The following is a 23883-nucleotide window of genomic DNA, read 5'->3' on the forward strand; positions in this document are numbered from 1 at the left end:
GCATACGCACGGCCGTCACAGGTACGCAACCGCGTACATGCCCGTCCCCTGCACCCATCCTCCTGTGCTGTCTAAAGTCCGCATGGGCACAGAGACACAGGAGGACGCAGGGACACAGGCAGATTATTATATAGGATACTTTCAATCAACAAGATTGTTATATGCAAATTAGAGGAGTCTGAGTTGGTGGAATTATAGACTTTGGAGTCAGATGATTTTTCTACCGACTCCACAGACCTGGTTCAGACCAGCAAGTGACCTACATCACAAACCATTTATAAGCCAAAGCCATGAGAAAGAATACAACATTTCATGGGAACAATATAATAACAGTATGTTGTAATAATATAACAAGGACCTGTACCAGGTCACAACAATAAAACTCACTACACCCTGTAGGCTAAACCAAAGGCTGTATAGTAACTATAGACTGTTTTATCCTGCAGGGTGTGGTGAGATTTATTTTTTTTATGTTCAGTTTTATTTTTTGTTCCTTTTTTTTTTTTTTTACATTTTTTATTAAAAGAGTAAATTCAAACAAATGTAAATTGAACAAGATATAAAACACATCTGTTGCGTTAAAAAAAAAAAAAAAAAAGAGTCTGATACTTACCTATGGAGAGGGAGGATCCTAGGTCCTATAGAGCAGGAATGTCAAACTCAAATTCAAAGTGGGCCAAAATTAAACAATGGGACCAAGTCGCGGGCCGACCTCAATGTCTAGTGGCCACTTTCTTCCCTTATACAGTTCCCTGGTGTCTAGTGGTCCCCCCTTATACAGTTTCCTTGTGTCTAATGGTCGCCCTTATACAGTTCCATGGTGTCTAGTTGCTGCCTCCCCTGTTCAGTTCCCTGGTGTCTAGTGCCCCCCCCTCCCTTATACAGTACCCTGGTGTCTAGTGCCCCCCCCCCCCTTATACAGTTTCCTGGTGTCTAATGGTCTCCCTTATACAGTTCCATGGTGTCTAGTGGCTGCCTCCCCTGTTCAGTTCCTTGGTGTCTAGTGGCCCCCCTCCCTTATACAGTTCCCTGGTGTCTAGAGGCCACTACTCTCCCCTATACAGTTCACTGATGCCTAGTGGCCCCCCTCCTTCCCCTATACAATTCCCTGGTGTCTAGTGGCCCTCTCCATCCCTCATATGCCTTCCCTGGTGATCATTCTAGGGCATCATCCCCAAAATAGCTTCCCTGGTGGTCTAGAGTGGGACAAACATAATGCAAAGTGGGAAAACCTCTTGAGGGCCAAATTTGATAGCTCTGAAGGCCAGATTTGGCCTAGGGCCAAAGTTTGACACGTATGCTATAGAGCCTTCCCTGTGCCCTCTCAGTGCCCTTAATTTTAATGGTGTGGCATTACACAGCCTCCGGGAGGCATACATTTGTACGCGTCGCTGGTGAGTTGGGCGCCACTAAACTCCCCGGCGGCGTTACATACTATTCCCCCTCCAAGTCATCGAAGTTGGGAGGGAGATATAATTTGGGGTTTGAATTACCCTTACGCGCCCCGGGCAGCATTACATTGCTGCAATGGGGCATCTGGTACTGCGCATGCGCAAGGACAGGAGTGCGCCTTTCTGAGGGTCCTGTTCGATCTTTCAGTCCGATCAATTTATCGGATCAGAGAATCGACACCGCAACCAAGATTTTCCAGCATTCCCAACAGATCCTTTCAACCGGTTTCTGATGGAAATCGATAGAAGGATTGATTGGGTAATCAATCCTTCTATCGATTTCCATCAGAAACCGGTCGAAAGGATCTGTTGGGAATGCTGGAAGATCTTGGTGGCAAGAGCTAGATCAAGTGCACGGCAGTAACGGCGTCCGATGTTGCGGCCCCTTGCTGGACCCCTGCCCAGTGTCCCCTTCCCAAGTGGATATATTTGTTCCCACCCCTGTGCCTGTGTCCAGCCTGGAAGACTCATCTGCCACCGTGGCGTGGATCTTGGTCTCCTCTGGTGACCGGCATCACTGCGGACGCACCGACACATAGTGACGTCACTACATGCTGTGATGTCACATGGTACAGGCGTTTCCGGTGACGCTGGACACCAGAGGGGGACAGAAATTGCGCCGGTTTAACAGGTGAACCTTCAAGACTGCACATAGGGCTTGATTCACTAAGACAAATAGCGTGCCTTATCAGAGGTAGCACATCTTATCAGAGTTAGCACGCCTTATCAAAGTTATCATGCCTTATCAGAGTAGCATAGCGAGCGCTACAAATTTATGCCTGCTAATTGGCAATGATGAGAGCTCCGCTCGTCCTGCCCTGAGCCTTATCCCTGCACTTTGATTGACCCAATAGGCTGTCTGTCAAGCTTCCTGTCAAGTAACAGGCAGCCTATCGGGCCAATCAAAGTGCAGGGATAATGTAAATTGGTGTGCAGTGTGTGGCCAGGCAATAGATCCCTCTCTGGTCAGATTCGATCAGCATCTATCTAATGGTCGATCTGGTGGCAGATCGACTAATGTATGGCCACCTTAAAAGAACTTCTGTTGGAACATTACATTTCTGTTAAAGCGGACCTGAACTCAGAACTTCCTCTCTGCTCTAAAAGATAAGCACCAGCATAATAACATTTAAAGAAAAACATTTCTTTGTTACAGATAATGCAAGTCTTGAAATAAATCTATAGTTTGCCTACTGCCGGCTTTCATGGAAGCGGAGACAAAGAGTAAACATCCTGTTTTTACATGTTTGCTGCGTCTGCCAAATTTCTGTGCTGACACAGCTGAGAGATCAAATTACAACTTGTGGTTAGTCACAGATGAGGGGGAATTCAACAGGTTCTACTCTCTAAATACATACACGGTGCATTTCTCTGTTTTCCTTCTGTCCTATGCAAGAGTTCAGGTCCACTTTAAAGGGAACCTGAACTGAGTAAAAGTGTTCAAAATGAACACATGATGTAGCTGCAAATAAATATGACATGCCTCACCATCAGTTCCTCTCAGAAGCTCACCATTTTCTTCTTACGGCGATATATCAGTTGCTGTCAGTTATATATCAGTTGCTTACAGTTATAACTGAAAAGACAACTGATGTGCAAGGTAATGGTCATGTTTCCCTATGGCTCACTTGGGCGATATTTACACTTTAACAGTGTGCTGACCTGGACTCGGTTACATTATCATTGCCACTTTTAAAATGGAGGATGGAGAATTCCATCGATCACAGTGGACACACAGGTCGCAGGAGAGGAGAAAGAGATTGATAAGTAGGCTACACAGGAGGTAAGTATGACCTGTGTATGTTTATTTTGATATTTCATTTTCAGTTCAGGTTTTCTTTAACCCTTTCTGGACCAGCACCCTCTGCCCCCTTAAGGACCAGAGGGTGCTGGTCCCGTAAATCGCCGCTTCCCGACGAATCGCCTCAATGATCCGCCGCTCCCGACGAACACACTGCTCTGTCCCCGCCGCAGGCTGCTCTCTCTGCCGTCGCTATGACGGCAGAGCGCTGTGCGCCGGTCAGGAGCCGCTTTCATTGGCTCCTGACCCTGTCACTCCATGTAAGCCAATGAGAGCGGCTTACATGAATGACAGGGCCAGGAGCCAATGAAAACGGCTCCTGCCCGGCTCACAGAGCTTTGCCGTCATAGAGGCGGCAGGGCAGCAACGAGCGGCGGGGGCAGAGCGGACCGAGCGGCGGAGACAGGCATGGGCGCGCGGTCAATGGGACCTAGAGTTTACGTCCTGTCAGGACCGCAGCGCCCCCTGCCCGACGTAGATTCGCACTCGCTCGGTCCGAAAGTAGTTAAAGGGGAACTTCAGCCTAAACAAACACACTGTTACATTGGTTATGTTAATTAAAATAGATGGGTAATATAATCTCCTAACCACCCTGTTTTAAAAGAACAGGCAAATGTTTGTAATTTCATGGGGGCAGCCATCTTTTTCATGGGGACAGCCATCTTTTTGGTTGAAAGGAGGTGACAGGGAGCATAAGACACCGTTCTAACTGACCTGTGTCCTGATAACCCCTCCCAGCTGCACACGATAGGCTTCAAATCTCAAATTCAAAAATAAAACATTTGCGCCAAAACAGCAGAATGAGAACAACAACATCAGAAATCCCATCATGCTTTGCACAGCATCAGGGGAAAAATGCCCGGGCAGTTTTCTTCTGTGGAGCCAAAAATAAGGCTTGGGTAAGAAAAACAAAGTTCTACAATTGCTAGGTAATGCCTAATGATGTTGATCCAGGGATTTTATCTGATTGCCATCTGGAGTCGGGAAGGAATTTTTCCCTTTAGGGGCTAATTGGACCATGCCTTGTAAGGGTTTTTTCGCCTTCCTCTGGATCAACAGGGATATGTGAGGGAGCAAGCTGGTGTTGTACTTTATACTGGTTGAACTTGATGGACGTATGTCTTTTTTCAACCAAAATAACTATGTAACTATGATGCTGTGAAACTTTTCAGTGCTGCTGAGTAGATTTTTAGTCTGGAGGTTCACTTTAAGGAAGGCACTGCAGTAAAGACATACCTGGGGTAGGATGTTGGTGGCAATCAGCCCAGACACTGATCTGCTATTTGAGGTCTAGATATTTATGACAGACAAATATGTTGTTAAAAGGAAATGCAAATAAGATAGCGTAGCGGCTGCATAAGATTATCTTTTGATAAAACTCTTATATGATGCAGTTAGACTGGAATGTGGCCTCCTGTGGTACAGCAGGTACTGATCTGCAATAAGATGGATTATCTCCTCTTAGCAAAACCACCTCTAATTGATATAATCCGCTCCCCCACTGGTGTGTGGATAAACCTGACTTTAGCAGTACTTCCCTTCGGTGGGGATTCTGTGCAAACAGACATCCGTCTCTTCAGAACGGTAAAGGTGTCCACCACCTTTGGATCTGCCACCAAATCAACCACCAAGCTGCATACACACACAAGACTGAGGTGGCTAATAAAGACTGCCGCAGCCAATAATCTGGCGGGCGTACAGCAGCCCCTCATGAATGACCGCCGCTTGGCTAGCCAACCGCCCGGCGAATAAACTTAGCCAAGCAACGATCAATTGCTGTGTCCGCGCCGCTCGCTCTTTGACGTCATGTGTAAGCACTCCATGGCCCTCCGCCTCCCCGCATAGCAACAGAACGCGTCATCAGCTGTATAGTCCGGCCCAGCGATGTCCGACAGGCAAAATCAGTCAGCCCGTGTGTACAGGCCTTTAGGCAGATCCATCTCTGATTGAATTTGATCAGAGGGGGACCTGTTGCCTTCCCTCTTACACAGTGATTTCCAATAAATTTCAGCATGAAATCTATTGAAAATTACTCTTGTGCCTCCACCTGCTAAAGAAGTCGGATGATTGTAAGCATCATTATCTGTATCCACTGGCCTCTGCAGCATATTCAGTGAATACAGATAATGAGGACAGCCAACATCTGTAATGAAGGGTGAAGTGAAGCCTTCTGCAAGGTTACCTTCTTTACTAGCACACAGCAGGGACACAGGGCTGTGCTCTGTGCTCTATCGCATTCCCCAGAGCTGCTCCATGCTCTGTACACACACTGCGGCTCCATGCTCTGTACACACACTACTGCTACATCCAAAATCAGCTGTAGCTGTGAAAAGAAAGGAGGTGGGGCAGCACATTGCTGTGACCCGCAGGATGCCTGCAGACATTCTGGTGTGTCAACTTGTGCCTGTCCCCGGACACTTCACCGGTTCTGGTCTGAGGGGGGATTCTGGACACCAGTAACCCCCCCCCCCCCCCCTAAATTTGCAGATTTCCCCTATAGCTTCCCTTAACATTGCGGTCTGTGCGGCGCCTATTTTGCTGAAGAGCTGCCGGCTCGCAAGTTTCCTGCTTTGATACAACAGGGATGTCGGTGATAAGCCGTTGTGTTTTTTCAGGTGACAGCTGCACTTGAAAAGTCAAATCGGTTTTTGAGAATAGAGCTCAGCTGTCAGGCAACATAAGTCTATCTCACAAACCTATTTCCCCCACTATCTCCCTGGAAAGCCTGCACATTCTGCGTCATTCCACAACGCCACAGGAGCTGCTAATCACGCCACAGATAAGGACGCTTAATAAGAGGAAACAGAAATGGAGAAAGTGCTTCCCACACTGCGCTTAATCCCCCGTGTCCTGTAGAATTTTATCAAACCCTGTCAAGTTCACAAAACACAGGCCTAAAGACCCCGTTCTGGCAAAGTTATTTATATATGCATTCAAGAATAGGATGTTAAATGAATTAGGCTTAAAAAAAGTTTTATAAAGAACTATGTAGTATTTGGACAATGGCAAGGAGAAAATACCAGCTCGAACCAATTCATAAATTCATAGCTTCTTATTTCCACCTCAGGAAGCTGCAGTCAGAGCAGTTTCAAAAGGTTGCAAGTTGCCTCTTGTTTAAACGGGCGCCTGCTATAATAGCGAATGCCAGGGCCACCCGCTGTGCACATTGCGGCTACAAATGGCGGATACAAAGCGCTCGCTTTCTGTAGAAGCAATCCGCTTAGTGGGTGGCCCAGGTACCCGCTATTATAGTGGGTTCAGACTTTGGGGTTAAGGTTGGGGGTGGTAGGTGTTAAAGCAACAGGGACAGCCATACTATCCCAGGAACAAAAACACATATATAAGTAGATAAATACTTGTGCCAGTTACATAAGATATGTATTGTACTGTCCATGTTTTGATTTCAGTGAATTTTATATAGTAAATAAAGAGAAAACTATTCTTGGCATTTTCCATTTTTACTTCTTACTGAAGCCAATCCCGATGTAATTTCCTCCCTTGCTCCTTTTTTGTCCTAGAAACTGTACTGTCATATCTAGCTTGCTTTGTAAAAACATGTGAGTACAGCATAGATGTTATTTCAGCACCTTCTCCCTTCTCTTCCTTGTGTCACACTCAACTGCCCTCAGCCAATCAGTGAGGATCAGGAAGGTAGGAGGGGAGATAACAAGCTTCCTTCTCCTTTGCAATGTACCAGAACAGAGCCAGGCTGACTGAAATAAGATTTATTACAGCAGCAACATTCCTGTTATATTGGATTGTTTGCAATGCAGGGTCAGGTTATAGACTGCATAATAAACTCAGATCAGTGGGTAAATGGAATTTGATTTTGTAGCTGACAATCCTGTAGTAAGGTTAGGAGCGAGCCCTTGTAAGAAGCAGGAGTCGCCAGCGACGTGCATGAAGGATTTGGGCTTGGTGACGCTTGGTTTCCTCTCCCTCCTCCTCTCCTTCATATAAGAATTGTTTGTTCACTTTCACTTCCCTTTTAGTTCATTTTATCTCCTAACCCTTCAGTGACTGGATCACTCATCGTTGCATAATTATATTGCTGCTGCCAATTAGGTTGTTCTTTGCACTTCATGCACTTGTTTCATTAAAGAACAAGTGACACCCCTGCTAACCTAGAAATAAAAAACACATATACAGTATAAGTAGATAAATACTAGTTCTACTTACATAACAGATGTATTGCACTGTCCACATTATGATTCCTGTAAATGTTATAAAGGAAAATCAGAGAATTCTATTCTAGACAGTTTCCATCTTGGTTACCTTTGGATGAAGCTAATCCTGACATAATTTCCTCCATCACTCTTTTTTATCCTCTTGCTAATTGTATATGCGTTACCAGCCCTCCTCCCAGAGTCTTCAGACACTCCCACTGAGGTCTACACTAGGAAGTGCGCTAATGTCATTAGAAGGAGGGGGGAATACAGGGAAGAGGAGGAATATATTATAGATAAAAAGACCCCCCGGCTGGTGCGACATAGAGAGCTCCCTCTGTTCGCCTATTTCTGTCCGTAATCTCCTCTGGCTCACTTCCACGCAAAGCAAATTAATCAAAAATCCTATAATCTCACACTCATTGCGTGTTTGGAACCAGGCAAAATTAAAAGATAGACTTGCATCCCCCCGACTTGCATCCCCCCACCTCCCACTCACATCATTTTTAGGTCATCCAGACTTTACACCAGGCTTGCATAACGCATCTACTTTTAAATGGTGGCAACAAAAGGGCCTAATAACAATGTATAGCCTAGTAACTGACAGTGCTTAAATCCTTTCCTTCTCTCAAAGAACATAAACAAATTCCAGACAAAGAGCTGTTTAGATTTCTCCAGATCTCTCACTTTATAAACAAGTATATTAGGTCCCGAGATTCATTACTAACTAGAACATACTTTGAACACATATGTGCTACAGATCCTGGATCCCCAGGCCTTATCTCCCAACTATATAAAAATACAATCTCTCCCCCCAATCTTCCTAAACCACAACACATTCTGAGGTGGGAACGGGAAAATGTCAATTTTGACACCGAAGACTTACGGTACATGTGGAAAGACATTCCTAGCCTTTCAGTAAGCTCTGCTCTAGTAGAGACCCAGTTTAAGGTCCTCTTGAGATGGTACATGACTCCTGACCGTGTTGATAAATTTTGTCCCTCACATAACGGTTTAGGTTTCCGAGCTTGTGGTCAGCGAGGAACCTTTCTACAGGTTTGGTGGTCCTGCCCAAGAGTACGTAAGTTCTGGATCAGGAAATACCAAGTAATTTACTCTACCATTCGCCATCGTGTTCCTAAACTCCCAGAGGTGGCACTCTTGGGCATAAAACCTCCAGACCTCTCAAAAACACAATATAAATTATTAATGCATATATGCCTCGCTGCCAAGAGAGTAATAGCTGGTTCATGGAAGACTCCTTCACTCCTTTTTAACTCCTTCAAAACTAACCTGAGCCATGCACTTTGTTTTGAAAAAATGAAAGCCATACTAGACGACTCTCTCCCACAATTTGAGAAAGTCTGGAAGCCTTACTTTATTAACTATTCCCACTGGCTCCCGTCCTTACAGCGATATAATACCTTCATTCACTAACAAAGCGTTAGCGTCTCGGCGAATGACACCCCTTCCTTCACTCCTGTAACCTTTTCTGTCCCTTCCTCCTTTCACCTTTCTCTCCTCTCTCTGGATGGTTCTGTCCCATCCACTCCCCAGCTGCACTTAGAGGTGAGGTACCAATAGTCAAGAGCCTTTAAGCCACCATGTCTGCGGTGGCTCTGGTAATAACCTTTGACATAAAGCCATTTGTTGACTTAATAGGGTGTCGGCATATGTTGCCTTGTGCTACCGGCACCTATTCCTATGTATGTGGAAACTACCTCTGCTTGTGCAGACTTTACTGTACCTTAACCAATATGCATATCACTACTGTTATGTTTCTAAATGTTCTTTGGAAAACATTTACTTTGTTACTTCTCTTTAAAAAACAATAAAATTGTTTGTGATTAAAAAAAAAAAAGACCCCCCGGCATGCAACTATTTTGCCAGCCGATGGCAATGGCAATTAAAGGGCCAGTGCTCCTAAGGTATGTGATAGCTCCAAACCATAACAGCGGTTTTTAATGCAGGATTAGCATCTTTATCACTTATCGTTTTTATTTTATATCACCGTGTTTATTATTATTTTTTTTAATCAATATTTATGTTACCTTTTTTTAAATAAATATTACAATTTTTTTTCTTTCGTCCCTGCTCCCTCCTTTCCTTCGCCAGCCAATCAGCGTGATCAGCTGTCATAGGCTTCAGCCTATGACAGCCGATCACTCCCCAGCCTCAGGAGGGGACAGCCGTGTCACACTGCTGTCCCCAGTACAGCGCTGCTGCTGATCGCAGCGTTGTAAATGTTAAATATATGGCGGTTTCACCGTCTAACAGTCTCCCAAGCGGCGATCGCTGCTCAGAGACTGAAGGTGGGGCAGAGCCCCCCTTCCGAGCAGGAGATGCACGCGCAGCCTGTGCGCGATCTCCTGTAAACTGCAGCCCCAGAACTTGATGCTAATTGGCATGAGGCGGTCCTAGGGAGGTTAAACCGGCACCTTTTTAAAGTATTTGCACCTGCAGTGCTACCTGAGATGCAGCCTGCAAACGAGCATTCTCATACGGCGCATGCGCAAGCTCGGTAAAAGTAACTGTTCTTCATTCTGGGCATGCGCAGTTTGTGAACTTACCCAATGCTCATTCACAGCTGCGCCTGTGCTGTGGAATAGCGGGTGAAGACTGAGGGGCTTTCAAAGAATGAATCCCCCGTAAAAGAGAGCAGGAGTGTCCAGTGGCGTAGCTACAAACCTCTGGGCCCCGATGCGGAATCTGGATGTGGGCCCCCCCCCCCCCCCCCGGCAACAACAGCCCCCCCTCCCCCGACAACACCCGACGGATGCACACACATATCAAAATCCCTATAGCCAGCTATAGGTACCCCCAGTATAGGTAGTCAGGCATAGGTAAGCCAGTATAGTTGCCCCCGGTATAGGTGAGATAGGCAGGCGCCGCCGGTATAAGTTAGATAGATAGGTGCCCCCAGTACAGGTTAGCTAGGTGGGTGCCTCTAATATAGGTAGCCAGAATAGTTGCCCCCAGCGTAGGTTAGATAGGTAGGTGCCCCCAGTATAGGTTAGTTAGGTAGGTGCCTCCAATATAGGTAGCCAGTTTAGTTGCCACCTGTATAGGCTAGCTAGGTGCCCCCAATACAGGTTAGATAAGTAAGTGCCCCCAGTATAGGTTAGATTAGGTAGCTGCCCCCCAGTATAGGTTAGATTAGGTAGCTGCCCCCCAGGATAGATTAGGTAGCTGCCCCCAGGATAGATTAGGTAGGTGCCCCCCAGTATAGGTTAGATTAGGTAGCTGCCCCCCAGGATTAGGTTAGATTAGGTAGGTGCCCCCCAGGATAGATTAGGTAGCTGCCCCCAGGATAGATTAGGTAGCTGCCTGTCCCCATAATGGAGGGGGGGCCGCAGCCGCGGGGAGGGCAGCCCGACCTCTCCCTCCCTTCCTCTCCCCGGGGCCCCCCCTCAGATGCAGAGTAAGCGGCTAACGGAAGCGCTATAGGCAGAACTCACCTCCGTCCCTGGTTCCAATCGCCGCTGATCTCCTCTCTGGCTGGCTCTGCATAGATGCTTACACACGCAGCTTTCTGTTTAGCCGGAAGCTGCGTGTGTAAGCATCTATGCAGAGCCAGCCAGAGAGGAGATCAGCGGCGAGTGGAACGCAGGGAGGTGAGTTCTGCCTATAGCGCTTCCGTTAGCCGCTTACTCTGCATCTGAGGGGGGGGCCCGGGGAGAGGAAGGGAGGAAGAGGTCGGGCTGCCCTCCCCGCGGCTGCGGCTCCCTCCTACCAGCACGAACGGGCGCATGGCCCTGCAAACGGAGACGGGCCCCCCGGCCCCTCCCCCGCCTCCTCAGGAGCCGGGCCCGGTCGCCAAGGCGACCGCTGCGACCACGGGCCCTACGCCCTTGGGAGTGTCGCTGGAGCAAAGTAAAGTTTAACTTAACAGGACAGCGCCATATTATTAGATTTACAGAGATCCTGTAACAAAAAAACAACCTCTGGGGGTTACTTACCCCGGAAGGTGGAAGCCACGGGGTCCCAATGAGGCTTCCTCGACCTCTGAAGCTTGGAGGAATCCAGCACTGCCTCCCCCAAAACCTCCCCCGACAAGCTTGACAAGCAGTAATAAATTTAGACGGTTATAGCCGAGACCAATCGTATCTGCTCTACTGTGCAGGGGCAAAGGACTAGAGCAAAGAGCCGCTAGTGCGCCTGCGCAGGATCGTGGTAGGTTAATATTTAACTCGCCGCGCTTCAGGAGGTCCTTGAACAGAGGGATGGAGGAGGATGGTGGAAGCCTCATTATGATCCAGAGGCTTCCCCCTCCCAAGGCAAGTATCCCCCAGAAGGTGTTTTTTACATTACAGATTCTCTTTAAGGCCTCTTGCACACTGCAAGCAAATCAGATTCAGATTCAGATTTTTAATCTGTTTTTACATCCGATTCCGATTCAGATTTTTAATCTTAACTGCATGCTGCGTTTTTTGATCCGTTTTTCTGTTGAATGTATTCAAGGAAAATCGGAAACGGAATCGGAATCGGAAACGGAATCGGAATCGGAATCGGAAAACGGATTTGCAGTGTGCAGGGAGCCTAAAGCTGAATTTCGGCTCTGGTTTGCTTCAAGCGGTCTGCACTCTTACCTTGCAGGGCTGGAGTCCCAAGGTCTAAAACAGTTAAACTATGAGAACAAGGTTTCATCTCTAGAGTTATGCAGCTAGTCGTGTCATTAGAACCTACATGGACAACAAAAAAACAGAGGGAGCTCCAATGGATAGACAAGTTAAATGGAAGACTGGCATGTGTGGCCGGCCTGCCTAATTAACAAGCACGAGCGGCTGCGGGCAGCTGTCCTTGAGGGGGGGTGCAGCATGGCCACGCTCATGCTTGAAGAGAAGGGGGGCCTGGATCTTCAAGAGTGGACCCGACTGGGATCAGCTATTTCTGCCTGATCCCATCGGGGAGCCGCTACTGCGCCTGCGCTGGAGCCGGGGAAAGTAAATATTGCAGGCGTTACTGCGCCACAGCATGACAAATTGACGGCTGTGGTTTCGGTGAGGGGGGGTCTAGCGCTGCCACCGTGGGATGAAGGAGGATGGGGGAAGCCTCATTAGGATCCAGAGGCTTTCCCCTCCCGAGGTAAGTATTCCCCAGAGGGGACATTTTTTCGTTACAGTGTCTTTTTAAATGATGTCCCTAATACAATGTATGGCGACAATATATTATTTGGAAATAAAGGTGTATTTTTCCTGTTTTGTGGCTTTTCTGTGTCCTGTCTATTGCAAGCCCTTATGTAATAAAATAACAGTTATATACCCTCATCACATAGATATTAAAAGTCCCTATGGCAACTATTTATGCATTTATTTTTTTTTCTTTACTGTGTTTTAAAAAACAAACAAAAATGTGTTTGCTTGGTAACTGGGGTGGGGAGGCTTTGGAAGGGATTCATTTTATTATTTATTTTATTAAAAGTGTGGTGTCTGTAATTTAATTTTTTGCCACTAGATGGCACTAGAAACACAATCCTGAATTACCAGGAAGTGTTCAGAATTTTTTTTCCCTTACTTTACTTTCATTACGTTCTTATGAAGGAACATGGCCCCTGATCGGGGTCATGTCCATTCATTACAGGTGCTGCGATTGGTTTGGGGAAACTTTGCTTTCCTTCCTCAATTGCTGACACGGAAATTCCGCTGGGTAAGTGTGGGGGTCGCGCAAACACCCGCCGCTTTAACACTAGACGGGTATGCACATCCAGTTAGACTTAAGCAGCACCTATCTGGATGACTATAGTCGTCCAGATAGGCTGAAGTGGTTAAAAAAAAAGCACAGACCCCAAGATAACTATTTATGTATTTATTTTAAACTGTCACTTTTTATTTAACATGTTTTTATGTTTGGTAATTTCCTTTCACTATTTGTCTACTAGATGGCCCTATACACTCTCATGGAAGTCACCAGAATGTGAACATTTTTTTTTAAACTATATTTGGTAGTTTCACTTTTATGAATCAACATGCCTCATTATTCGATGCATGTTTATTCATTAACCAGCACTTTGATTAGCTTGGGGAACACATGTTCCCCTGCACTAATCGCAGACATGTAAATCCTGCTGTGAATGAGTGGCAGGAGTGTGCGCATGCGCCCACAGCAACAACAATGGATGGATGGATAAATGGATAAACCACCGTATTTTCAATCTGGACGGATATATCTGTCCAGATAGAAGTAAGTGGTTGAAGGACACTTGAAGTCAGAAGAATATAGAAGCTGACATATTTATGCACATTGCCTATCCTGCTGATCCTCTGCCTCTAAAATACTACTTAGCCATAGACCCTGAACATGCATGTAGTTCAGGTGTACTGATTGGAATCTGATTAGATTAGCCACATGCTTGTTTCAGGTGTGTGATTGAGACACCACTGATGCTAGAATGATCAGCAGGACTGCCAGGCAACTTGTATTGTTTAAAGAGACACTGAAGCGAAAAAAAAATATGATATAATGAATTGGTTGTGTACTATGAATAATTACTAGAAGATTAGCAGCAAAGAAAATATTCTCATACTTTTATTTTCAGGTATATAGTGTTTTTTCTAACATTGCATTATTCTATAATATGTGCAGATTACACAACACTCAGCATTCAAAATGATTCTTTCAGAGCAGTCTGTGAACTAATGACCTCTCCTCTAGCAGAGGAAAAGTAAATGGTCCAGGAACAGTTGAGATAATAAAAGTCAGATAACAACCCTCTCCAGGACTAACTTAGTCGGAGAGCTTAATGGCTTGTTTGCATAGAGATAACAACTGGAGTTTCTCAAATCTTCCTGTACTGGAAACAATTAGACTGATGTATCTGATCTTAATGTTTTATTTCTAAGCTGTACTACACATACAAATCATAATATCATAATTTTTTTTTCGCTTCAGTGTCTCTTTAACCACTTAACATCTCAGTCGTTTTCAGCTTATGCATCCGAGCAATGTTCACCTCCCATTCATTAGCCTATAACTTTATCACTACTTATCACAATGAACTGATCTATATCTTGTTTTTTCCGCCACCAATTACGCTTTCTTTGGGGGGTACATTTTGCTAAGAGCCACTTTACTGTAAATGCATTTTAACAGGAAGAATAAGAAAAAAGAATGAAAAAATTCATTATTTGTCAGTTTTCGGCCATTATTGTTTTAAAATAATACATGCCTCCATAATTAAAACCCACGTATTGTAATTGCCCATTTGTCACGGTTATTTCACCATTTAAATTATGTCCCTATCACAATGTATCGCGACAATATTTTATTTGGAAATAAAAGAGCATTTTTTCCGTTTTGCATACATCACTATTTACAAGCTTATAAAGAAAAAATAGAGAGAAATATTTCATCTTTACATAGATATTTAAAAACTTTAGACCCTTAGGTAAATATTTATGTGGTTTTTTTTTATAGTAATGTGTTTTTTTTTTTTTTTATTAAACATTTTATGTGGGCATTTTTGGGAGGGTGGGATATAAAAGTGTTTTATTTGGGGAAATATTTGTGTATTGTAATGTTTTTTTTACATTTACTTGTAGTTTTTACTTTTTGGCCACAAGATGGCAATCTCGAGTTTGTTTACATGAAGTCACTCTAAGTGTACAATGTACGCTTAGAGGGACACAGCTTCAGAAAGAGCGAAGCTTCCGAGAGAAGCTGTCGCTTTTTCAGCGGGGGAGAGGAATCAGTGATCGGGCTCCATAGCCCGATACATTGATTCCGTGGCTCCCGAATTCGCGGCCGGGAGTGTGCGTGCACGCGCGCTCGGCCGCGGGAGCGCGCCTGTCCTCCTTGACATTTTTATACGTCAAGGAGGACAAAGTGGTTAAAGGACTTACAAGGTCAAAAATTAAAAAAAGTTCAATACCTGACCACTTTTTTTATCCACAGAGGACACCATCTGCACCCTCTGTTTCATTCCACCTGGTCTCCACTCTGCTACCGCCACCTGGTCGGATCCTGAACCTACCCCGGATTATCTTTCCCCGCACAATATGGCCGCCTCCTCCCACCACATCATCACTCCCGGCTGTAACCTGTGCGTACATTGGGCGCTTCGGGAGGAGGCCCTATAATGTGCGGACTGTGCAGCTGCGGCAAGCTTTGGCGGCTATATTGTGCGGGGAAAGATAACCTGACCCATGGGGTAGGGTCGGGACCTGACCGGGGGCCGATAAAAAAGCAGGGGACCAGGTGTAATGAAACAGAGGGCGCGGATGGCGTCCACCATGGATCAAAGAAGTGGTCAGGTATTTAACTTTTTTTTTATGTTTGACCTCAAAATACATATGGCAGCTTCCACATATCTCCAACTTTAGGTCTCCTTTAAAAACAAACTCTACCACCGAATGCTGCACGGGGCTAGAAAGCATTGCTACTTTCAGCTGAGCTTTTTACAGGATTACGGATAAATGACTAGAAAATCTATATTCAATGGCCGTTTTAGAAACTTGTGATCATGGTAACAAAAACAAAAATGAAAACTCTGCAAAAAGCCGTCTACATTTCCATTCAGCGGTGGATTCTGCAGCTTCCTGTTACAAGGCCGCTGTACCCCATAAAAATCCAGCTGATCTGTTTTGCAGAAGGACGATGTTGGGTGAAAACACGTCTTTCTTGGAAAAGCAGCAATGGATGCCACAGCGGGTGGGATGAATAAGCAAAGTTCACGAACCCCCCCCATAAACGTCTGCAGTAAATCTTTTTATTGACGTCAGAGCATTCTTCAGCTTTCCAAAGGGCTTCTGGGGTCCTGGAAATCCCATACAAGTGTTCCTAATAATGTGCAGGTACACAAGCTTTTCAGTAAGAAGATGTATTTGTGGTTCATTTTAGGACCACAAGGTTAGTGGTTTACGATATGCTGTCCAACACCACCTATAAACCTTCACTGGTGTTTGTGGTTTGTGGTAGATGAAGGCTAGGTCCGCACTAACGTTGAATGGTTTTGCATGGTGAGAGATGGACGTACACTGGAATTCATTGGCGGGGTTCACACTAGCGTGGGATGTCGTCATTAGATCGCCCTTGTGTTTGACAGGCTCTACTTGCTGCGTCTTTAGGCTGATTTCCTATTCTTCCATGGTATTTTACCCCATTAGAAATGGGTGAAGGTGGGAGTAGTGACTTAAGATGTGGTTGAGGTGAGATTAAAGATGTGGAGGGGGCATGACTGGTGGATTCAGTGGGATTAAGGATGGGGTGGGATTAAAGGTGTGGTGGGGGCATGACTGGTGGATGTGGTGTGGGCATGACTGGTGGATGGGGTGGGATTAAAGATGTGGTGGGGGCATGACTGGTGGATGTGGTGGGGGTATGACTGATCGATGGGGTAGGATTAAAGATGTGGTTGGAGCATGACTGGTGGATGTGGTGGGGGTATGGCTGGTCGATGGGGTAGGATTAAAGATGTGGTGGGGGCATGACTGGTGGTGTACTAGGGGCACCACTGGAGGTGTGGCGGAGGCCTGACTTGATGTGTGGTTGGGGTGGGATTAAATATGTGTTGGGGGTATGACTGGTGATGGAAGAAGGACTTGATGTTGGTTGGGGTGGGATTAAAGATTTGGTGAGGTCATGACTGGGGTTGGGACTAGAGGTGTGGTTGGGGGACATGCTGGAAGTGTGGTGGGGCTGTGATTAGAGGTGAAGTAGGAGCATGACTGGAAGTGTGGTGGCACTGTGACTGGAGGTGTGGGAAGTTGTGTCTTTTACTCAAATATTCTCATGCCATAAGGTGTCCATTTTTCTCTCACTGCAGAAAGTATGTGGAGGGACGACGAGCGGCTTGTGACGTAAAGCTTCCGGCGGGTGGGGGAGCAGCGAGAACAATGGCGTTGTGTGATGCTCGGGGTCAAGCTTTAAAGCGGATCTGAGATGAAAAACTAAACTATGACAAGTAACGTGTCTATATCATGGAAAAAGGATCCGCAGACCAGACTTGGCTTGGTGAAAAAATGTCTGTTCTTTATTAGAAAATTCCACATGACAAAAAGTAGTGCAATAAAATCACAGGATCGACTAATGCGTATCGGGCCTACAATCTGCCCTTAGTCATAGTCGACTATGACTAAGGGCAGATTGTAGGCCGATACGCGTTAGTCGATCCTGTGATTTTATTGCACTACTTTTTGTCATGTGGAATTTTCTAATAAAGAACAGACATTTTTTCACCAAGCCAAGTCTGGTTTGCGGATCCTTTTTCCATGGTTTATGCTAAAGGACTGGCTCTCTAGATCCTGCACCGACTGGTATGTGTTAATATGGGGGTAGAGCGTTTATGCACTTTTTTTAACTTGTCTATATATCTTATCTAACGTTTAGATCTGGGGTGGGCAATAGGACCGCCTATTTGGTAGATCGCGGCCATGTAGCTGCGTCACATAAAATTTAGCGGCAGGCAGCTCCCATCAAATTGTGCTGCTGGCCGCTAGCCAATAGGAAGGCAGGATGGAGAGAGGCGGCGCGGCTGTGACATCATGGCTGGGGGCGGCACCGGGCACAATATATTGTCAGGCGTTTATACGATACGATTATATAAACTATAACCGTATGTATAAAATTAAAAACTAAGGCCTCCTACAAAAATAATGGGAGGAGTCTTATTATATTAAAACGCCCAACCTTAAGTTCTTATAGCGATTTTCTCAAGCTACTGGTACAAAGAGTGAAAAGTCAGGACAACTCTTTACTTTTAAAATAATTAATTTATTAAATATATAAAAGTTGACAGAATGATTACAAGTCAAATAATACGAATCAAACAATAACCACAAATAATAATAACCAGAGGTACTTCTCGGTATAAGCTGACTATACGCTCTAGAGCAAAGTCGACCACAGATATTAACCAATAAAATCAATCAATCACAATAGGCTGTGTAACCACAAGATGGCAGACATTTTATCTTATTTGCAAGGCTTGATTGCAATGCACAATCTAACAAGGGAAAAATATGGAAGCAGATCTAGCTGGTCTAAAAACCTCAATATATAAAACAAGTTTAAAGTTTACTAATCTGTAAACACTTATTTTATAAAAAGAATTTGATTTTAAATCAAAGGAAAAAAATATGAAATTATGCAATTATGACCTGATCTGTAAATGAAACCCTTATATGTCAACCAATCTTTTATCTCTCTCTAACAAGTTATAAGCTTGGAGGAAAAACATACATTAATATAAAATGTAGAGAAAAAATGAACCCAAATCAAACACGGATATCCCTAGTTACAATTCCAGGAAGGTGACATGTTCAGGGTATTCTATACTAGGTATATAATCATTGAAAATCCAAGCCCCTAACTTAGTTGGCTTTGATATAATTAAAAATTTATAGTTACCAATAAAATGGAGTAAGGAATCTTGCCAGGCCTGCACTGCTAACCCGATCTGGGAGTGGCCTCAAGGCCGGTAGGGCGTGAGAGTCTGGGATCCCTTCTTTCAGAGGTTGAGAGTGTGTGTCTTTCATAGGAGAGTGTCCCTTTTCTTTTGAAAGGGTGAGAGTGTGTCTCGAGTGTCCAATGCACTCATTATTTATGTTTCCTCTTATCAATAATCCAACCTCCATGGATTAGCTAAGATCCAATTGGAGTTGGTGGGCGTAATCTTTCAAATTTCTATTTAACTAGCTCATTTAACTATCAGCTTTATATAAATCATGTGACATTATTTCTGAATGTGTAATTTCCTCCAGCAGGGGGCACATTCGTATAAGATATATTATTCCAAAATAAAATAATAACCTATTGACCTGTTAATACTATGTTCAAAACTATGTTGACAATTCATTAAAGGGTCCTTTCTTTTAATTCCTTAACACATAAAACTGGTCAATACTAGCTCTTTGGGCAAATTCGGCTGGTCAACAACAAGTTATGACTCTGTTTGAGAACAACCATTTATAATCCAAGAATGTTTATCCCAGCAAATATGGCTCTTGAGTGTGGCTAGCTACAGAGTTAATGATTATAACTAGAACACATATGCAAGTTCTGTAGAAAACCTTCTCTGGGGAAAATGGTTGGAATCGAGCATAAGCTGATATATGATATTTAAATATATCAGCTCCATATACTATCCACTTAACTATATAAAATATAAACATAATGCTTATTACATTACTATATATGACATACATATATAGAATTCCTGATAAGATTATAAGAAATTCTATATCAGAATTTTCACCTTGCTAACTCCAAGCTGTCTCTGGCCAGCTTGTACCTTGGACTGTAAACAAGGACACTTGGCTTAAATATTGTCCAAGACAAAGTAAACTTTTAAGATTTGCCTAAAGATTAAGAATAGTCACGTATATATTGATCAACATTTTGTCAGCAGTCTGAACTTAGAGTAAAATAAACTCTTTGCTTTTCTTTTTGAGTCAGAATTACATTTGATATAAATCAGTATAAAGAAATCTATTTCTTACAATCCAGATGATAAATCAAACATGCATGCATATATAATATAAATCAGAATACAATTGCTAATATCTATAATAAACCATATAATCCTATAAGGCTACATCTTTAAAGGACATTAATTATGTTTTTACCCAATTAAAAATCTCTGTTGATTTCTGATTATCTGAAAACCTGACAGTATCCACGCACGCTGCCCGCCGCCCCCCACTGGAGCGTTCCCTCAGCCACCGCTCTGCAAGCCAGCCTGCTGCGGCTGAATAGGACGACAAGGACGAGCCCCAGACACTGCCGCTGGAGGGAGGTAAGTGGCACCTACACTGAAGGCACATCTACCTGGCTACCTACACTGAAGGCACATCTACCTGGCTACCTACACTGAAGGCACATCTACCTGGCTACCTACACTGAAAGCACATCTACCTGGCTACCTACACTGAAGGCACATCTACCTGGCTACCTACACTGAAGGCACATCTACCTGGCTACCTACACTGAAGGCGCATCTACCTGGCTACCTACACTGAAGGCGCATCTACCTGGCTACCTACACTGAAGGCACATCTACCTGGCTACCTACACTGAAGGCACATCTACCTGGCTACCTACACTGAAGGCACATCTACCTGGCTACCTACACTGAAGGCACATCTACCTGGCTACCTACACTGAAGGCACATCTACCTGGCTACCTACACTGAAGGCACATCTACCTGGCTACCTACACTGAAGGCGCATCTACCTGGCTACCTACACTGAAGGCACATCTACCTGGCTACCTACACTGAAAGCACATCTACCTGGCTACCTACACTGAAGGCACATCTACCTGGCTACCTACACTGAAGGCACATCTACCTGGCTACCTACACTGAAGGCGCATCTACCTGGCTACCTACACTGAAGGCGCATCTACCTGGCTACCTACACTGAAGGCACATCTACCTGGCTACCTACACTGAAGGCACATCTACCTGGCTACCTACACTGAAGGCACATCTACCTGGCTACCTACACTGAAGGCACATCTACCTGGCTACCTACACTGAAGGCGCATCTACCTGGCTACCTACACTGAAGGCGCATCTACCTGGCTACCTATACTGAAGGCATCTATACCCAACTACCACCTATACCTGGCTACCTATACTGAAGGGACCTATATCTAGCAAAGGGACCTATACCTGGCAACCTATAATGAAGGGACCTATACCTAGCTACATATACTGAAGGCACTTGTACCTGGGGGCTGTTTATGATGGGGGGAGGGGGGGAATCTGCAACATTTGAAATGTTGGTAGATCTCCTGGACTCGGCAAGTTGTAAAGTAGCTCGCGAGCTGAAAAAATGTGCGGGCACCCCTGGTTTAGATAGTTTACATAGCATATCTAGCTGCAAACAGCTTCAACAGTTTATGATTATTTATTCCTGTGATGCAATGAGGGCAGCCATGTTCTGTTTGTCGCATTACACACAGGCAAGCTGATAGCATCTGCAGCCCTCCGCTCAATCCCCTCTCCCCCTCCCTCCTCCCCACCGCCCTGAAATCTCTGGCTAGTAACCTCCTCCTGCCCAGACTGAGCTACTGTAAGCCCTTGCAACGAGTCTGAGAATGCCAAGGCACTCTGAAGCTGTGGGCGAGGCTTGTTTAGTTTATAGGGAATTAGAGTATTAAAACAAAACAAAAAAAGTATTTGGCTTGAGGAATGCCCTGTAAACTATATGAAAGGAACACAATTATGCAATGAGTAAAAGTTTATCTCGGATCCACTTTAAGCTCTGAAGGGATAAACGTCCCATACTTTGGCTCTTATCTGGCTGAAATCATTGTTCTGTTTAGTTTGTCCAGTGGTCTGTCGGGAGATCGGTGACATTTTCATTTGCAGGCTTGTTCTGATCCATGAAGAGGTAATGGGGGAGGGGGAGAAACTGGGGAGAATGACACTCCCTATGGTTCCTGAGGAAATAGTTGTCAGTTAAAAAAGTCCACCAAAGCCAATTGTTTGCAAACCATGCTTTATTACAGCCACTGTTCCTGTCTCCAGTTTCGTTCTGGCATAGGTTGGGTGGACCACGTGGGATGTGGTGTGGGGAGTTGTAGGATGGGGCAGTGTTGGCCTGCCTCTCAAGCTTTCCCCCAAATTGGGGCTCTTGTAGGTGAGTATAATGGGGGGAAGGTTTAGTGGTTGGACAGCTCATATTTCTGTCAGCTGGGGGTAGAAGAGCTGGGCATGTGGAAGAGAGGGGAATTGGTTCTAGAGATTTGTTAAACCACTGTTAGGATGCTAAGCCACATCTCTTGTATTGCAGCAAACAGGCCTGTACCAATACAAGATCTACGGGAATCTGGCGGACTGTCCGGCGGACCTGTGTGCAGATGTCTACATGGACCTGGACTACAGGAAGAAGTGGGACCAGTATTGGAAAGGTTTGTACCAAGCTCACATTATAACTCTCGATTACTGCCTAGTTCCTGCCAAATCTTGAGTGAGGAGTTCTGTTGGGTGTTACTGGTTGTGTCCCTAGCTTGCAGTGTCCTACGGAACTCTAGTATGGCCTCTGGGTGGTCACAAATAGTGAGGACATTTTATGGCCCTCCCACTTGGCTGAACACCAATTACAGCGAGCGAGAGGAATTATCCCAATAATGGTGGCAAGAGATCTGTGCCTGTAAGCTCCTGTGAGGTAAATCTGGGTCTGAGTTATACAAATCCAAATCTTATGGAAACCAACATAGACTGGATTGGATTAACTGGCTCTGTTCAAATGTGCTATAAACCATCAGGTCTGGATGTCTGCCTGGCTTACAAGGGCATACTGTAAAGGAACAATTTGCTGTCTGGAAGTGATGCATTATGGGCCCTGCTTTTTGAACCTATGAGTGATATTGCAAGTTTCTTCTGTTGTAAGCAGGCCGTCTGTAAAAAATGCTGGCAGTTCCACATCTTCAGGGCTTAAAAATAGGGTACTGGTTAAGGGCACCGCCTTTGACATGGGAGACCAGGGTTCGAATCTTGGCTAGGGTCAGTACCTATTTAGTAAGGTGTTCAAGGCAAGACTCCCTAACACTGCTGGGTGGCCTCTTAAACGCATCCCAGTGGCTGCAGCTCGAGCGCTTTGAGTCCAACAGGAGAAAGGCGCTATACAAATGTTCGGATTATAAAGGAAGCCAGAGATGTAATAAAAAAAAATTCCTACATACTTGGGCCTTCCTCCAGCCTCCTCCGGCCTGATGGCTCCCTCGGCGCAGTTCTCTGCCTCCTCGTTCTTCTGTATGGGGTCCTGATGTCTTCGGCATGTGCTGCCTGGCTGCGCGTGCCCGCCCCACCGTGGTACACTTAACTGGGTATCTCCAGTGAAAAATAGTGAAATACAGTAAAGGATACCTGACATAAGAGGGATATGGGGGCTGCCATATTTATTTCCTCTTAAACAATAATAGTTACAAACGGGAGAAGGAGCGCTACGTAGTGTGTTATGCTTTAATGAATAAAAATAATGCGCATACAAATTGCACTTACTAGATAAAAAGCTGTTTGAACGTGTTACCCGACGAAAGTGTGGACACGCCGAAACGCGTTGTGACATTATCCAGCAAACGTCCAGCACCACGGAGGATACCTCTGGTCCTTTACCATCCAGACCCGGATAGCTACTGGCTAAAGCCGTCCCCAGGCTACCACCATCCGGTTGCTGCAGGAAGGGCTTTCACAGCCCAGTTACACGCTTGAACAGCTTTTTATCTAGTAAGTGCAATTTGTATGCACAATTTTTTTTTATTCATTAAAGGATAACACATTACGGAGCGCTCCTTCTCCCGTTTTTATTCTGCTGTTTACCAAGTCCAGCTGCACAACCCAGCTTGCAGTAGTCACTAGAGGGTGTGACCCTCCATCGGTCCAGGTGCCCAAGCACTGCAAGATTACCCATCTTTTGCAAACAATACTAGTTACCTTGCAGTCCTGCTGATCTCTTGAGGGCCTTTTCACACCGGGCGGTGCAGCATTTTTACCGCACCCCACCGCCGCCGGGCAATGAA

General features: G+C 45.1%; 1 protein-coding gene across 1 annotated transcript in view; it reads left to right on the forward strand.

Annotated features, from left to right (window-relative positions):
• PCTP (phosphatidylcholine transfer protein) overlaps positions 1–23883 on the forward strand; it is a 72940-nt gene that overhangs the window by 13360 nt on the left and 35697 nt on the right. The window contains exon 3 of the mRNA XM_068262238.1: positions 22155–22272. Within this exon, the coding sequence (XP_068118339.1) occupies positions 22155–22272 (118 nt within the window). The remainder of the gene's footprint in view (positions 1–22154; positions 22273–23883) is intronic.

The sequence above is a fragment of the Hyperolius riggenbachi genome, chromosome 12 (genome assembly GCF_040937935.1).
Source record: "Hyperolius riggenbachi isolate aHypRig1 chromosome 12, aHypRig1.pri, whole genome shotgun sequence".
Lineage (NCBI taxonomy): Eukaryota > Metazoa > Chordata > Amphibia > Anura > Hyperoliidae > Hyperolius > Hyperolius riggenbachi.